This window comes from Cynara cardunculus (genome assembly GCF_001531365.2).
Source record: "Cynara cardunculus var. scolymus isolate 2C chromosome LG 4, CcrdV1, whole genome shotgun sequence".
Classification (NCBI taxonomy): domain Eukaryota; kingdom Viridiplantae; phylum Streptophyta; class Magnoliopsida; order Asterales; family Asteraceae; genus Cynara; species Cynara cardunculus.
The window spans coordinates 17,861,948-17,881,365 of record NC_037531.1 but is presented as its reverse complement, the minus strand read 5'-3'; the positions used below and the strand labels follow the sequence as shown (position 1 = coordinate 17,881,365).

At 34.0% G+C, this 19,418-nt stretch overlaps 2 protein-coding genes across 2 annotated transcripts; both read right to left on the bottom strand.

The window, feature by feature from the left end:
* Positions 1-372: 372 nt before the first annotated feature.
* Positions 373-4,613, bottom strand: LOC112510961 (calnexin homolog). Its single transcript, XM_025116314.1, has 5 exons — positions 4,364-4,613; positions 4,194-4,263; positions 1,332-2,461; positions 591-662; positions 373-510 (listed from the first exon to the last, which is right to left on the bottom strand). Exons 1-5 carry the CDS (start codon positions 4,466-4,468, stop codon positions 373-375), a joined length of 1,515 nt encoding a protein of 504 aa, XP_024972082.1. The 5' UTR covers positions 4,469-4,613.
* Positions 4,614-18,157: 13,544 nt separating this feature from the next.
* Positions 18,158-18,845, bottom strand: LOC112511630. Its single transcript, XM_025117329.1, has 2 exons — positions 18,744-18,845; positions 18,158-18,635 (listed from the first exon to the last, which is right to left on the bottom strand). Exons 1-2 carry the CDS (start codon positions 18,823-18,825, stop codon positions 18,400-18,402), a joined length of 318 nt encoding a protein of 105 aa, XP_024973097.1. The 5' UTR covers positions 18,826-18,845; the 3' UTR covers positions 18,158-18,399.
* Between the last annotated feature and the right edge of the window lie 573 nt (positions 18,846-19,418).

Below are 19,418 nucleotides of genomic sequence, written 5' to 3'. Positions count from 1 at the left end.
TATGTATGTATGTATGTATGTATGTATGTATATATGTATGTGTATATATATATATATATGTATATATATCCATGAACATTGTTAACAATTATGAATCCCAATAAGTGAACATATCCATGAACATTGTTAACAATTATGAATCCCAATAAATGAACATATCCATGAACATTTGTTAACGTCTGCCACGTTAGTCCATAATTTCCATGTTCATGAGCACTTATTTCACATAATTTCCATGTTCATGAGCACTTATTTCACATAATTTCCATGTTCATGAGCACTTATTTCACATAATTTCCATGTTCATGAGCTCTTATTTCACATAATTTCCATGTTCATAAGCACTTATATATATAAAAAGAAATGGGAAAATTAAAGGCTCACTTTGGTTTGAACTGCTTTGTTGCCACCAAATAACATCCTCAATAAGATGCTAAAGATGATGACAACAATTGAAACGACGACGCTAACTGTAATCTTTGGTTGTTCCTCAGCCTTCTCCACAAGTTCCTGTAATCACCACACCACACCACTTGCCTTAATCTCAAATACCACCAATCAAACGCATAAATTAATTAATTAAAGCCTACCAAAAGTTTTGTCCTGTGTGCACCCAAGAATGGTAGTTCTGCAATCTTGTACAGACCATCAAACACAGCTTTCTGCAACACAACCCATATAATTCATAATGTTAGATTACTTTTTAAAAAAACTTTTAAGGAGACAAATGAGGTTCTAACATATTTAGGAGAAATAATGCTTATTAGCTGATCTGAGAGTGAGATCTAACAGAAACCATCACATATTGTCTCAGAGTGTCAAGACCTAAGATTTTTGCTGACCATATGCATCTTTAAAGTGGATCAAAGACACGCAAAGTCACCCCACGTCTGAATTCCCCCATTTCAAAAGATTTTTTTTGAAGTTTTTTTGTTTGACATTTATGGGGTTTTCCATTTTTTGGTTGATTTCTACAGACTTTTTCCGTTTTTCTGTTGATTGTCCCTTGTATTTTATAACATCCAAGAGGACTCCTTAAAGTTAGCGTATACACCTTTCATAACCACAAAAGAATTCTATTTGTGAAAATTGGTTGAGGGGACTTCATAGGCCCGCCGCTGTTGAGAGTGGCAAATGGGTGAGAGAGCTAGACGAGTATAGATTGTCTCAGACTGTCGAGTTTCTAGAGTGTAGATCTTGGTTTTGCTATCATGCGAAAATACGTAAAATCCTATTAAATTATAGACTTTTAGAGAGAGATTCCATTGTATATTAAGAAGGAAAAAAGAGTCCAAAGTATAACTGAAGTAGAAAAGATTATAAATGCGTACCTGAATCCCTTTGAGACCCTCAAAACTAGCTGCTGCTTTTTCCTCTGCTTTTTGTTTCTCTTCCTCCACAGAAAACTTGGGTTTCCATGTCGAGTCCCTGATCGATTTTGCGCTCTTCTCGTCGTTCGCGATCAAAATGTTGTCGAACAAGATACCGTCTTGCATTGTCCAGATCTCAATACCAACAGCAGCAATTGGCTCAAAGTCGGGCTTATCGAGTTCGAAATAATTCGGGTTGGGAATTTCACGAGGTTTCCAGATACCCATATAATTCGGATTGTCGATAAGAGGAGCATGCCATTTACCCTTATAATCCGGGTTCCTCTTCATTGGCCTCCTCCATTCTCCACAACCCGGTGCAGATTCACATTTCGGGTTCTCAATCTTCGGAACCTCCCACTCACCGTCCTCCTCATCGTCCCAATCTTCAGGCTTCAATGCCTCGGGATCGTCGATTTCCTCCGGCTCGTTTTCTAGCCATCCTTCCGGCATTGTAGCTTCCTCGTCTAGAATTTCCATCGGTGCATTCTCATCCCAATCATCCGGTTTAGTTGCATCCGGGTCTGGAATCTTTGATCTCTCATCCCAATTTTCGGGTTTCTCATCATCTGGATCAGGGATCATCTTTGCAGGGATTAGTGATGGCTCGAAATCGTCAGATGACATGAAATTGGCCTTGTTTTTCTCTTTTCCATCAACTAAGATCCGCAACTCATTATTTGGCTTCAGGATCGCGGTGTATACGTGGGTCAATCGGTCTGAAGGGACTGAAGGAGGAGATTTGAGATGGTGTTCAACATATTCTCCAGTCTTGGGGTTCTTGTGCTTCAAGATGAAATGGACTTTATTTGTGGCACCACATTTGTCAGGACCAAACATTATAGAGTAAGGAGATTCGTTGTCAAATCTTTTGGCTGTCCAACCGGCGTTTTGTGGACGGAGATATTTCAGATATGCGCCACCACATTCGAGACCATTCTGAAGCCGAACTTCGAATTGGAGGACGGTTGTACCGTCCTTGAGCTCCACGGGTTTGTCAAGCTCCTTCACAATAGCATACTTTCTAGCCTTCTCACTCACAAGAAGCCCATGATCATCATGTCCCTCGCTCTTCGAGTGTTGCCATACACCTACAAGATATGAAAAATGCAATGTACACATGTAAACCCACCAAACCAAACAAACCCAACATATCCCACAGCATATCCCACATGGTGGTAAGGATTAGTAGCTAACATGTTACTCATACTTTAACTTTGTTTAGAGTGTTAACAATTTGAGCGAGATCGAGCTTAATTCTAGTTGATCTCGAGCACATTACATGACGCGTTTAACTTAACGAGTTGAGCTCTATATACCAATGTTTAACTCGGCTTGTTTGAAAGCTTAATTAAATTTTCCGAGGCACTCGATCATACAATTTTACGAGACAAACATGTTAATATGAACAATCAAATTTGGAGAAAAACCACTCGATCTCTCTCCTATTTTCTCAGTTTTTAGAAAAAAAGTTAATCTCTAAGATACTTATATAGAGCTAATAGCAAAAAGGTACTATAATGCTAGCAAACAAATAGGAACACAAGTGGTTACGATATTTAGCAAAACTAGTACTAAATAGTTCATATAACCCGATATAAAAGCATACAAAATATATAATGAAATAAGATGACCCCTCTTGAGTCTTCACATACACAGGAACGGTGTTGCTGTAGCAGCTATACACCCCTATATATTTCATCATTAGGTTAAATCATGCATTAAAAATGTAAAAAATAAATCTTGATATTGATATTAATGTGTGTTTAGAGGAAATTAGTAGGTACAAATGCATTTAACAATATAGAGGGATGCATTCATTATACCCATGATCAGAGAAAATACACATTCAAAAAGCAGACAGCCAAATTGCACCCTCAGCTACCCAGCCAGTGATTGATTTTATCAGGAGTGTTTGAATTGAAAGCAACATTATTTTAAACTACAAAATGTAAAATAAAAATGAAGGTATGCAAGTGAATACTTAGATGCAGGCTCCCCATGATTCATTGCAATTTGGTATAGGTCCCCAAATTTTTACAAGATTTGAGAAATGGTGCATTCACAATGTGGATTACATCTACATGAGTTATCTTGACATCAAACTCAATTATTATGCGCCCTAGCCAAGTCAATAAACTAAGACAGATGTTTGGGAATGTCTGAAAATTTAGTGAACATAAACACGTGACGTGTAATGACGCCAACACAAAGTGCAGCAAAGCCATGCATATATACCAAAGTCTGATTGCACAATTGCACAAATACACTAGAGGTCCAAGGATCCTCCATATTAGAAGGAATATACCACAATCAATAAGCACATACGTCTAACTTATTGCAACATCATTCCAATTATAAAGGCAAATCATCGTTCCAAAACAATGATAATAAAAAAAATCCTACAATATTGGCTCGTAAATCAATGGTGAAAGTTGTGTATCAGTTTGGATTTGTTAATTTGAGCTGTATAGAAGCCCTAGCTATTAACAAGGCCTTGTGCAATTAAGTTAAACTGAAATTATCACCTCCTCCTAATAGATACTGTTTTCATGCATCGAACCAGTGTGTAGTGTGTCAAAACGGGTTCCGTTAAACCTTTCTACAGTTCAAACCAGTAATTTCACGCCAACACCATTCTCATTCACACATTGCTTCGTCATTCAGTACGATTTGATCGTCATTTCCACATCATGCATACACCGTTCCTTTTCGTATTCAACTAAAAGTTGTTTTTTATCCAATACCAGTATCGTATATCATGAACAAATAGAAACAAAATGAAATCGTATAGAATATATTCCCAACGTAACCAAATCTTACCTGAATAGTGTTCATTCTCGGAGACGATCCAACTCCCTACAAACGATTCATTGAATGATTCATAAAATATCTACAAAAAAACAAAGAAAAACCGTCACCAATTATGAAACTGTAGATCCAGTCCACAACACCTACTAAAAACACACATATGTTGATTTTATCTCACTTACAGTACTGTCAGAAGAAGCGTATATCTCTGAAACGAAACAATCTATGATCAAAAGCGAAGCGAACAACAACGAACAACGCATCCGTATGTGCTTGCTTTCTTCCATAATCTAGAAAGATGAAATTCTACCGATCGAAGATCTGATTCCGATTATCCGATTTGATCTGAAAACAAGCCAGATCTGAATTTTCTGATCGTTAATTGTGTTTGATCAACTGGTGAAACGTCTGGAGCGAAAGACTGTCCCCTTCTTCAGGTTTATAGTTTGTTGAGGTCGTTATATATGTATTGTATATATATATAGATCTTGTGGGAGTAGTTACGTCGACTTGGTTCAACCAATAATATCGCAAGACACGTGAAGTGCACCAATAGCAATACGACACGTATAAAAAACAAATTTTCAATCATAATTTCATAACATAAAAAAACTACACATAAAAATTACTATGTCATAATTAAAATATTTCTATGATATATATATATATATATATATATATATATATAACAAATCAGTGATAAGGGTTGTGTTGATTAGTTTGAGCTTGAACTCCAAAGATCAAAAGTGTTCGAAGCACGGACGGACCTAGTATATTATTCCTCCGTCGAAGGGTAAAAGAATTTAGGTTCGTGAAAGATTCAACCGTATTAATTTGTTGTGTGTCACCGTATGTATTTTGAAACTACAATGAGAACAAGTTTTATTTGGTAGAGTTGGTTTGCAAGACTTTTATTCCACTCCGGATCCAAGTTCGAATCATGTTAGTTTTATTTTCTTAGTCAAATGATGTCATCGTTTGAAAAAATTTCCCTATATTTTTTTTCCTTATAGCCAAATGGTGCCACTGTTTGAAAAAAAAAATCTGAGTTCGTCCTTGGTTTGAAGGTCACAATTTCAAATCCAAGGAGGAATAAAAATCTCCTTGTGCCCATAAAGGTTCAAATGCAGTGACTCCGGACTAGTGACAAAGTAAGTGGACGCATTGAGATTAATTGAGTCGCATAGCAGGTTGGACATCCAGATTAATAAAAAAAAAGGAATAAATAAAGACAAATTAGAACTACGTTGTAGTCCCATATTGGCTAAACTTGAAACTTGAGGGTTTGACATATTTTCACATGGTATCAGAGTTAAGGCTTATTGCTCTAGGGGAGCAACACTCTCGCTACCCCCCTCTAGACAGTCTTGTCAATCTGTATCCATCTAGCCTCTGTTAGAAGGGGTATGTTGGAGTTCTATATCTATTAGACTTTGACCATTTAAAAATTGCTCGAGAACACAATATTTTTATTACAGTTATATCCTAAAATATATCTTTTTTTGAAGTATATAATATTTATATACGACAAATAGAACAAATAAACTCGCACACCCTCCTCACTTTGTGAGGTTCGAACCCCTGACCTCTTAGGAGACCAAAGATTTACATACCGCCAAGTCAAATCATTAAACATGTTACTTGAAAGTAAGTTTTTAAAATACAAATTATGTCTTTTTATGTAATTTTCCCAATACATAAATATTAAACACATAACCATAAAAATAAATGGGAAATTTAACGTATTTATAACAGTCGTAGATGAAAATTGATTAGTAAAGAACCGTTTGTTTTTTCTGCTTAGTAAAACATTTATAGATTAAGTCGTCTGTATAAATTAAGATAAATAACTCTTTATTTTGTATACCAGCTGAAAAACTATTGCGTTATCTTATTTATATCGTTTAATGTTTAAAAATTAAGTTACCATTTAAAAGTCATGGTAACTCGATACGAACTCAATGTGCATTCAGTAAATAATTATATTTACAGTATACACTATACATTATCTGTAGCAGTATTAATTGTTGTTAAATCAAATTATCATTGTTAGAAACATTTACTAATCACCAAAGGACTTTTGACCTAGCGGTATGTGAGTTTTTGTCCTCTTAGAAGGTCAAGGGCTCAAAACCTCATCAAATGTGAGGAGGTGTGTGAGTTTATTTGTTCTATTTGTTGTATATAAATACAATATACTTCCAAAAAACATTTACTAATCTTTGAATTCCCAAATTGTCGCAAAATTTTCGACCAACATGTACTCTTTTTTCGTCTACGATGAACTCATAAATTCCAAATTATAATAATTTACAGAAATTTTAAACAAAAAAACCCATTTTCAGTATTTTCGATACCATATATATCTTTCAGTATCCAAATGAATCATTAGATCAAGAAAACGGATTTAGGTTCTTCAAGAATTCATGGCCGAAAAACCACATCTAGAGAAAAAGGAATCAAGGGCCGTGGAGGAGGGAAGAAGGGCCGCAACAATAGAGCAGGACCCAGAGGATCATTGGCCAAATGCTACTGCCGTATATAAATATATACTTAAAAAACAGATTAATATGGTACATTAAACGTTACAGCATCTTCAATAGATTCTTTAAAATGGAGAATCTGTTGAAGTAAAAAATACCCAACATCTCCATTTTGGAGAATCTTTTGAAGATGCTCTTACATTTTAATTTATCAAAAGTAAGGGACGCCTGCACATGACTAATGAGTTACATCTGTATTGTTGTTATAGAGTTTGGTAACAACTGAAACTTACTTTTAAGTAACATCTCCATTGTGGGTGCATCAGGGTTGTCGAGCAACAGTGTTGATAGAATTAAAAGCCAACATTTTCTGAACGCCCGACCCCCAAAGGCAACGAATGCTTCTAGCTCAATAGTTTATATAGCCAGAAGTTAGATATTGCCTTTGAGGGAGAGAGTTCAGAAAACGTTCAATTTCAAATATATCCATTTTGCAGTTACAAGTCCACAGCCCGAGAGAAAAAGAAAGAAAGGGAAGGGACCAAATAATCAAAACGGTTTATATACTACAGCCAGTACACGTATGATCTATTCGTCATCGATAAACTCAAGGAATTATACTCGGATTTTTGTTCCTACTAAAGATACGGCAATATCTACGGGCAACCCAATCGTATTGTGTGTTGTCCAAGCAACAAATATCACGAGTAATTTGGTTTTCTTGTTTTTTAAGCCCGAATAATCATATTTAACAGTTTCGATGGTTTTGAATTGATTTGTTGTCCCTTCAAGTGAATTTGTATTTCAGGACAAAAAGATAAAGACAACAGGGGTTTTGTGAATTTGTTCCTATGCGTGATTTTCAAACAAAGCTGAAGATTGAGATTTGTTCGTACTACGTTTGGAAGACTGGCCGAATACTGAAGATGCCACACAAAATGCTTGAAGAAAGAATCGAAATTAGGAATATACGAAAACCAACGGGTTTTTGTGGGGTTTCGCTTTATTTCGTTCCACACAAGGCAAATATGAGATGCTATAAATCGGGGGCGATGGAGATTGAATGATTTTGTAACCCCGTTTTGGATTTGGGATGGATACAAAAGTTGGATATCATAAAAATCGTACAAGCATACGAGTATAGTTGTAATTCTTAATGTTGTTTTTAGGTTGGAAGTCTTTCGTTTCATAACGTTAAGTGAGTTTTTTTTTTAATTAGTAACACGATATTTTAAAACCCGGAGGCGGAGGCGGAGGCGGGGGCGGGGGCGAGGCGGGGGGCGAGTTTTAGCTTACAAACAATAATATCCCATAGATTCAATGACGGATCTACAAGTATGTGGGGTGGCATAAATTTCCAAAAAATTCATGTTTTTCAATATTATATATTTTATCTTTTTATAAATGTAATATTTTTTTACCCTAAAATAAATTCAAGTTTCGATCTCTATTACCAAAATTTCACTCGTTACTGTGTAGGATTATGCGAGATGTTCACAAATTGACCCGAATCAAGTAATTTGTCTCATAATATTCTTTACAAAGAACTATGAAATTTAATTTGTAAAAATAACCCATTTAACAAAAGCAGCATTGGGTTTCGATCCTAGGGTTGGGTTTCGGTGAGAAGAGAAATTATGTGAGAAGCTTAAGAAAAGATCCTCACCCTTAGATCATATAGTGAGAAGCGTAAGAAGAGATCTTCACCCTTAGATCAATCCTACTTGAATGTCAACACTAATAAGATGCACGAGATCAATTCCATTCTAAAGCGAAATTCATGGGTGGATATGAGATTAGAAGTAATCAAAGGTTCAGATATCTTCTTACACTTCTCATTGTAACTTCTCTTCTCACATAATCCTTCACACTCGATCTTGTTTAAAAAGAATTCAATACAAGTCGTATTCTGTATAGAAAAGAGGTGGGCCAAATGCACCCTTATATATTCCTAAATGCACTTTTATCTATTAATTTTATCCTGATACATATCAACATGACAACATCAACATTTGCCTTTTACATTCTCAAAATATGCTTTGACCTGATTCTGATATAAAAGAGAAGCATATAGGCATGGGAATGGGCGGGGACCTCAATTCCTATCCCTGTTCCTGATCCCTATCTCTGCTCCCATTTTTGTCCCCATCTCTACCGAGTAATATGATCAAATCCCCATCTCCAATGGGGCAACGAGAATTTTTTTTTCCGATCTATGTAAGCTATTTTAAATCAAATATGTGAGACACCATACATGTTTAAATTACATATATTTTCAATAAACCTATAATCGAAAGGAATTTAATTTAATACAAAAATCACATAGTGATATAATGATTAATAACCTAAAATAAAAGATATTCAATTTAATTCAAAAAAAAAATTTAACATCACATGTACTAAAACATATCGAGTAATTGTATTTTGACTTGACATCCAAAATATTACATACTAACATCCAAAAAAAATGACAATGTTAGATTTCAAACCTAGTTAAGAAATAWGAAATTATATYGATTTACTTGAAAATAATATATATTTAATTTGTTAATTAATATATATAATGAGAACAGGGAGGGGCTGAGAGTGCGATATCCGTCCCTAGCCCCATCCCTGATTTGGGACAAACAGGGATCCCCCATCCCCGTCCTTGTCCATGGTTTAGCGGTGAATCCTCATCCCGGACTGGGCCGGGTTCCCAACAGATCGAAGCCCCTTCCCATGCTTAGATGCATATAGCATCACCATATAAAAGGACATCGTGAAAATCCCGTTGCAACCGTAACCATTTGTCAGCGGCATGACTTAGGATTTCGGAAGGCTGAAGATGGTGTGATAATGGTGATGGCATCGTGGCTAATACGTCAAAACCATATAGAAGTGAGGGCAAGGATGGAAACGGGGCAGGTATTGGGTGGGTAATGCTTTCTCTGTCCCCAACCCCCGTTTAAGCCCCCCACGTCGACTAATCCCTGACAGGTTTAGGGGGAAGAAATACCCAACGGGTTCAAGGAACCTGTTGGATACCATCAGTAAAAACGATCTATTTTAAAATTAAAATTATAATGAATCGTTATTATATCAATTACAATATTGAAAATCAAAATGCATTTGTCTGTTTAATAATAAATGTATACATACATACATACATTTATATATACACATATATTTATTACACACTATATATATTAATTAAAATAAAAAATTTAATCAAAGATCGGATTAGGGACGGATAATGCGATCCCCGATCCTGATTCGGGTATGAAAATAGATCCTCGTCTCCGCCCCATTTCCCATCAAACCGGAGAATCCTCGCCCCCTTAAAGTCAGGTACTCACATGTGCCCGCCCCAACCGTAAAATTTGCATCTCTAAGTGAGGGTGGCAGTTTGATTGCAATAAACCAGCATGAGAACGACGGCGGTGGTTACCAGACAAAACAGCTGTTGAAAGATGTTCCCTTGAAGCCGTTAAAAACGTGATTGTGATTTGATTTGTTCAAATGTTTGAAACTTGTTTTCGATTTCTAAATAAATTATCGAGTTTTTAGATTCTTGTTATATTGTTATTAATTAATATAACCGTTAGAGTCTTACATCGGCTAGATTTTGATCATTATTTTTTTAAAGTAATCTAATTGGGTTCTACATATTCTCATAATAATAAATACTGGGAAAACGAACCACTTGGGTTATGGTGTACTGGTTAATCCATAGGAGAAAGTATTGGAAAAGCTCATCTGCCCTCGGTTCGAGTTCGGGCGCTATCAAAGCCCTTGTGGCCAACGAGGTTCACCTACGTTGACTCCAAGCCATTCATGGTTACCCGAATATTAGTCGATGCATGTAAGCCGTTCCGGAGCCCCACGATTACGAAAAAACTAACAAACAGAAAAACGAATAATGATAATCCATAAAGAGTAAAATCAAACATAAAAATGCTGAGATTTTTGTATGGTTCGATATAAAAAATAAGGATAAATTGCATGAAAATGTAATGTATTTTAACTTGATTCATATTTTCGGTAACGTACTTTCAAAACTTCTATTTTGCTACCTAAGATGTAAAGTTTTAAACATTTAAGTACTCGGGTAACTGGTTGATGTGGCGAGTGATGTGGTATCGTACTCAATATTATTTGCTGATGTGGTTCGTGACATGGCTTTTTTTAATCGAAAATTAGTCTCTTTTTCAATCTAAAATTAGTCTTCAACCGGTTACACGAATACTTAAATGTTTAAAATTTTACACTTTAGGTACCAAAATAGATGTTTTAAAAATACGTTACCCAAAATAGGAATCAAGTTAAAGTACRTTACTTTTTCATGCAGTTTACACAAAAACGAAATGAAAATTACACTTAGATTTAATTGCAAGTCCTAATCGTATACGGTCATGGTATTTTAGTGAGCTCGTTCTATTTTCAAATAACTTTTTTTTAATAAAAAAGGGTTTACTCAAAAATACGTCAACAAAAGCTATTTTTTTTAAGTAACTTCAGATAATTTGACGAAAAGTACACTGCCAACAGACGTATTTTGATAATGTCGAACTCCAAGCGCATACATGTTATCTTAAACGAACGTCGTATGTCTGAATGAAGCACAACTGGATCAAACTAGTAGAGGTCACCAACTCGAGAGACGTAATACGATAAAGCACCATGGATTGAATATCTGAAATTCAAACCCATGAAAACTGATAAAAAAATATAGCTGTTTATATGTAATACAGCTAAAATAGTTCATCATCCTTATGTTTCATATACAAGAATCCACGAGATCTAGCAACAACCACGACCAATAGAGGAAAATTTCAACGGTCCTCTAGTGCTCCAATATTTCAGTGCTACAATGATACGTAACACTGGAATATTGGAAGCCCTTGAGGACAGTTGGATATCTCCCGATTGCAACCTCATGAATGTTATAAATACTTCAAGCTGTTTGTGACRCTTRTATATATAGTCGTGATCATCCTTTSTTTACCTTAATCGACTAGCACCGTCACAAAGTAAAGTACCTCGTGCCTTCTCTAGCCATTAGGGGGCACAAGAAATCAAGAAACAAATCCACCTTGGAATTGAAGATTGGTGACGATTCCAGAATACTTGGAAATTGACACCCTAACGGTGTGCGTTATTATGTTCTATGTGTTCATGCACATGTAACGTGGTATGCATGCATATTGTACGTATATCACAACTGTTAAGAAAAAAAGCGATCTGAAATAAGGTTAGAATTTGACTTATTTGATTGTTTGATACTAGGAATCTGGAATTGACCCATTTGCCGTCTTGTCTCGAGCATCTTTCTTGTACCGAACCCATGCTTTGGCTACAAAAAGCGAACCAATTTGATCAAACCTAAGAGAATTATTTCGCATGTATCTTGTTTATCGGTTAGGTTCATGATGGTGTTCACGAGGCCCACAAAAGAGACCAAACCCCTTTTTCTTTGAACGTGAAGGAGGTATTCGACTGTCCTCTCGGGTCCAACACTCCAGTACTTGATATTCATGTACTGGAGTATTGGAAGCCCTTGAGGACGATTGAATATCTCTTTAAATCTATAYGTGTGTTTTCTTACTACACRCACTAATGAATAAAAACACAAGACRTTTGGCAGGTTTATATAGAAGTTGAGTGAATGTTATCGAGAATAATAAAAGTTAGCACCACTTACTGATAATTCCTCGTTAATGCGTGAGAATTATTTATGCAAATGTCCGAAAAGGGCGTACCAAAAATACACGAGATTCGGGACAACCGATTCTTGTGCTCAAGAGGCAATAAAACGTCTTCGGAGTCTCATCAATCATCATATCTACAAACCTACGAAAACCCGAGCAACATCCCGTGCACCCATTAAAATGGTTCTCTGCGATATTGGAAAATACAAGAAACATCAACCAAACTGAAAAAGTCATCTGAAATTAACCAAAAAAATGTCTCTCGAAATCAACCAAAATAAAAGCGAAACAGTTCATTGAAGTTAACTAAAAAAAACTTCAGAAATCCCTCTAAATAAACCAAAAAAAAAAMYTTAAAAAAWTYCYYKMRWWMMMMAGCTAAAATGCTTTAGACGACTTTACRGGTCTTTAATCCACCTTAAAGGTGCACCYGCTAAWTTTTTTTGGGTCCACCGCTACATATCCGATTCCATAACTTGATTACAACTCGATATATTGATCACTATCTTTCCGTATTTGGAAAGTGGACTCGATTATCGAACCTGATTCTTTTCGATTTTCCGTTATTCTTAAAAAGATTTGATCGAAAAAATGAACATTAATCATAGTATTTTGGTGGAAAGTGATCATTTTGGTTGACTTTTGAAGGTTGGATTCTTCTATTATGGATTCTTGCTCCCCTTTATTCGCTACAACATGTGAACGATATAAACTATAAAGAAATGGGGGATTTGCCAATAATTTTTGATTTTATTTAAACCGACCCGTAAACTAAAATCTTGTACGTAAACTCAACCCAGATTTCGATCTCCAAAAGTCTTGGGGGTTTGGTCGGTTCGTCCAAGAAAGATGAGATCTCTGCTCCATAGACAAAATCGTCTAGAAAGGGTGGACAATTARGAAGAGCAGCGGGTGYTGTARCGAAACTGATTGCAAAAGAAGGGAAATTCATACGAAGATTAGCACGGTTAATGATATCAACTAAAGGGAAGAAAACCAAAGCGTATGTAAATTTTGGTATCAAATAATTTCGATTGTCGTCCTTATGGTTTAGAAATTGTGATTTTTGTCTGTATGGTTTGCAATTTATTTCTATTTYCATCCCTRRACTAATTCCTASTTTTTGTCCAGGACTCATGGTTTTAAAACAYGTATCATAGAAGAGGTATCTAGTCCCTTGTAAGTAAACCTTAGTTCTCTCTCTCACTGATGTGAGATCTTACAATCCATCCCCTTTGGGACCCCCGTGTCCTCGCTGACACAACAGTCTAGAACCTGACTCTAATACCATCCGTAACATCCCATAAAAACAGTACCAGATATTGTTCATTTTATTCACACATGAACTCACGGTTTTAAAATGCATCTAATAAAAGAGGTATCAATTCCCTTATAAGACAATCTTAGTTCTACATTCAAATCGATATGGGATCTTACAAGTTTCCCGTTTTGAAAGTAAATATTTATTTTYCCATTTTACCCTTAAATATAAAACGGAGAAAATTTATCCCTCTATTATTAAAGGCAGAATTGTACTTTAGCTATTTAAAAAATGTAACAGTTACATATTTAYAAAATTATATATTATTTTTAYAGTAGACATTTATTTTTGAACAATTTCCAGTTATAGATAGGCCCAAATCACATATACAAAAAACCTTGATTGGGCCTAGTGGGCTTAATATGGGCCTAAACAAACCTCAATTTTATTTGTTAAATCATTTAACCAATATATAAATATTTTGTGTGTGTGTGTGTGTGTGTGTTTTATTTAATCATTCAACAATGTTAATTGCTTATTCTAAGGGGTTGTTTATCAAATACTAACCCCGTAAGCGCTTATCGGTAAAAATTTAACACTATCACTTATTTATCGGGTAAAATTTTAGTCCATCAAAACGATATCGTATGCAACAATTCACCTGGTAACGCTTACCGTGGTAAGAGTCATCGTCCTCACTTACCGGGTAAGACTCTTGGTCTTTGTCTCGCTCTTACCGAGTAAGATTCTTGGTACTTACCATATTCATCCAGTAAGGTAATGAGACTTGGTATTCACTTACCCGAGTAAACGTTTGGTAAACGACCCCTAAGTTTGAACTCGATTCGGTAGTTCGACAAGTATTCTTTTAAGGTTCAAATGCATGAAGAATCAATCTACTTTTATAAATATCTTTATTATAGTATTATACTTTGATTTTCTCTTGTTAAAATAATGTACTTTTAAATTATTTTTTATAAGTGCATTGTACTTTGAAAATCTACTCATTATAGCAATAAGTAACTTGTTACACCTTAAACCATTAACCAGGGGTGTATAGAAAGTCATCTGATTCAGTTTAAAAGGGACGATGCAATTAGAATCGACCAACTATAATTAGATATCTAATTGTGATTGGATCTGATCGGATCCAAAATTTCAAAATTCAAATCGGATCGGTTGGTTCTTGGATGACAGTCCAACATCCAATATAAACGAATCGATCCAATCCAATCCAATCCAATGATCATCCAATTCCCCATCCAATTAATAACTATATATAATCATTAACATTTTACGATATTGTTTTTTAGTTTATATTTTTATATATTATTTTTTTAATAACTCAAGAAAATATATGAATAACTGGTTAAAATTGTGGATTAATTGGTTGAATATTGGATCAAAAGATTGGAYAAATCCAACACGATCCAAATGATAACCAATATTAAAATCCAATGGATGGAACCGATCAAATCCAATCATTCATTGGATTTAGATTGGATCAGACCGAATGACAAAATCCAAAATGATTGGATCTCAACCGATGAACACCCCTACGATTAACCTCTTACTTTTTTTTCTTACTTGCTTTGCTTAAATTAAATTATGTGGATAACACATCGTTTTGATGACATTGCCTAAATAAAAAAATCTCTTCCAGATTATTTTTCTCACTTTTTGTTTCGACGAATTAGAAAAAAACATTTCAAACTTTTTAATATATTCTTATTGAATTGTATGCAAATTAAATATTTTACAGTAAAATATTTCTTAGATAGATATGATATATTATTTTTGAATAAAAACTTTTGTTTGTAAAAAAAGGTAACATTTCTTCTTTTATTTTGTTCATAAAAATAGAAGTATATTTTAACTCTTTTTTTTAACTAACTTGGATATCTAACACGTTATGCGAGCCGACTAATYYTAGGTCGACCRCTTGCTTTRCRGGTAGTCCAKAGTCARYGCATTTGAACCTCTGTGGCTACAAGAGRATTTTTATTCYTCCYTGAATTTGAAYCTGATATCTCCAGACATTTTTGACCTTTGCAAATCAAGCTCAAATTAATCAATACTAACGAGATAAATTGTGCTCTACAAGTTTTCTTAATATTRTTATATTAATGAAAAAATTCATAAAATATYCAATTAATTTAATAAATTTATGTCATGTAAAAAGATTAAACAAATGTATTATATTTTTTAAGAGAAAAATATTTTTTTTGTAAAAAAACGTAATAATTATTATTTTTCTTGTTCAAAAAATACATATTTTTTAAAAATGTTAGCGAAATAGATTGTGTTTTACTAGTCTTCTTAATACTGGTATAATTATGAATGACTTAGAAATTTTCTAATTCATTAAATATTTTTATAAAATAATATGTAAAATCATTTTTTTTTTCAAATTATAATGTTGTAATAAGAAATGTCACGTCAGCAAAATTTTACATGTTGTCATTTCATGTGGACAATGACATGTCATAGAAATATGGTAATTTGTGTCATGTCATCTTAATTCGAATTTAAAGGTTACCTCTTATAATGAATCATTTTTCGAAGTWCGATACACTAATAAAAAATAATTTAAAATTACATTGTTGTAATAARAAAAATGAAAATACAATGCTATAATTAWGAACTTTGTGAAAAWAKGTTGTTATTTCGTACATTTAACCCTTCTATTAATCTAKACTCGAGCTCGATTCAAAAGCTCGGATATCTTAAAAAAATTCATAACAACTGTTTTTGATAAAAATAGCCAAAAATCAATCTGGGTAGGTTCCAAGTCGGTTCTTTCAAAACTTGGTGGGTCAGTCTCGATCCAGACCAAAAATTCTAGGAGTGGTTCTAGGCCACTAATTGTTCCAATAGCATCGGGMCTGTCCCAAATCCGGTCTCGACCCGACCCTATTTTTTAAATTTTTTTTTTTCAAAACTACATGTTATACATGTTTTTATAATTACGATTTTTGAAATGAGTTAGATAAAAACAGTCAGGCGTGCCGAGACCAGATTTTTGAAACGGCTGACCATAAAATACACACTAAAACTTTGACCATACATAGGGACGAATCTATTAGGAATTGAGTGGCTCCTGTGCATTCATTCATTCGATTATTGTAAGAGAAAAATAATTTTGCTGTCTGAAAGGCGTATCCAGTTGATTTTAAGGTTTTTCTCTTAACGACTTTGAAACGATACTATAATATAAACTAAATACGGTTWGGATGGTTGGATTACTGGTTTCTATAGAAGAAGTCACGGGTTTTGAATTTTTTAGGTGGATGTTTACTTTTTTGTCTGTTACTTTTAGACTTTACTCATACCWTACAGTGTTATTTCTGTTTAAAATCAATAGGAAAAATATAGTTAGAAGAATTTAACGCATAACGTCAATTATAACTGTATGCATTATTACCACCATATCAAGACAACTATTTTTTTTTGAAGTATATAATATTTATATACGGCAAATGCAACTAATAAACCCACACATCATCCTCACATTTGGTGATGTTTGAACCTCTGACCTTCTAGGAGGCCAAAGATTACGATACCACTAGGTCAAGACAACTCTTTGTTAAATAGTTCTTGCATTTTGATTTTCTTTTTCATAATTTTTTTTCTTTTTCAGCATCAATTCATCTTAAAAATTGTCGTTTTTTAAATAATTTTTTTTGAAGTATATAATATTTATATACGACAAATGTAACAAATAAACCCACACACACTCTCCTTACATTTGGTGAGATTTGAACATTTGACCTCATAAGAAGCCAAATATTACGATACCGTTAGACCAAAGGCTATTTGATAACCCCAAACGAAACGAATGTGAACATGTGGCCTAAAATATGGCTTCGTTTTATGGTTACGTTGTCAAAGTTGCATCTTGTTCCACTTTATCCTTTGTGTTGTCGGCTTTACATTAAAAATTCTTATTCGTTTAATTTTTATTTTGAATAAAATTATGGCGTCTAAAATATTTTATTTTAAAAATATTAATTATTCTAAAACTGAAAATAAGTTAAGTATAAGCATGTTGGGTTGGGTTCATGAGACTAATCTGTTTTTGTGAGATCCGTGAGACTATTTTTTTACACTTGAAACTTCACAGCAAAACGTTGTGAAGGTAAAAAAAAACTGAACCTCCACAGCAAATACGTTGTGAAGTTCCAAGTATAAAAAAGTCTTATGGGTCTTATGAAAACAGGTTGGTCTCATGTAGTCCCAAGTTTAAGCATGTTTGTACAATTGGAGTGTAATGATCACGTGTTCAAAATAAATTGAAGTTACTAATATAAAATAAGGATTTGTAACATACTTTAATTTGATTTCTATTTTGGGTAACGTACTTTTAAAACTTTCATTTTGGTACCTAAGATGTAAATTTTTTAATATTTAAGTACTAGGGTAACCGGTTGAAGTGTAAAAAAATGGTCTCACGAAAACAGGCTGGTATCAAGTGAACCCAACCCTATTAACCAAGCTTTCATATGCTTAGAATGTAAATCAAACCTCTATAATACAGATATAAGTATAAAGTATCACATAATATATCAATCAAAACCATAATATACTTAAAAATACAATACGTTTTATCTCCTATACATCAGTATTTTTTTAAATCAAACTAATAAAAAACATACAACATTTTCTAAGCTCGTATACTAAATCAACTCTTAGTTTTAACTTTTACTAAACCAAACAAGCCGAACAAACACAAAAAAGAAACAAAAACCGGTCTTCAATCTTCAAACATACCCATAAACTGTAAATCAAAAATAAAAGACCACAGAGAGGACGATGGCACAAATACTGATATTTGACATGAAAGCAGGTGGTTTTGCAAGCATCGAGATTGCTTTGCTGYTCTTGGTAGTGGGAGGACGATCGTTCTGGCCACCATATGAACCTTTCCCCTTACTTGCCTTCGACAAAACCAAATCATCTCGTTTCAAACCGTCTTTTCCACTGTAGCTGTCTCCATTCAAACCAACCTTCCCTTTATCTTCTGCAGGGTTTACAAACGAAATACGAAATGGGTATTGTCTCAAAAACCGTTACGAACTACATGATACTGAAAAACCGAACAGAGTTTAAAAGAAAGAGAAGAACTTACCTATAGATTCAAGAGCCAATGTAGATAGAATGCATTGAGCACATAAGAGAATGAAGAAGAATACAAGCATTTGGGACCTCATTGAGCTAATGGATGCTTGTTGATGGCATTTGTGATACTTTACAAGTTGGTATTTATAYGAGTGGTTGTGAGTTGTGAACACATGAGGATTTGTTCCATTGAAAAATGGGCATCAAATAAAGTTGAATGAGAAAAAAACAAGAGAATAATTAACCCTTTTTTTAATATCATGCACATGGGTCAATAGTTTTTTGAAAGAGTGAACAAGAAAACTCTTTAAAGAATTAATAGTTCAATTTTTAAACATGTGGGATGAGACAGGGCCAAAAACTGGTTTTGTGTCTGGTTTAAATTGGTTCTGAGTTGAAACAGTAATAATTTGGATTGGAATTGGGACGTTGAATATACTATGGTTCGGTTAAGGGTACTTGTAACCGGTATTGGTTTCGGGTTGGGCCCAAACCAGTCTTGTATTAAAAATAAACTTTTTTTTAAAAATTTATTTTTGATAATTTTTTTAAATATTTTAATGTTATTTTAATYTATACTATATTATAAAGCATTTGACAAAAACTTTTAAAAACCATTTTTTATGCATGAAGTACTATTTATTAATGCATATTACTTAAAATTCAAGACTACAAGTAAATTGTG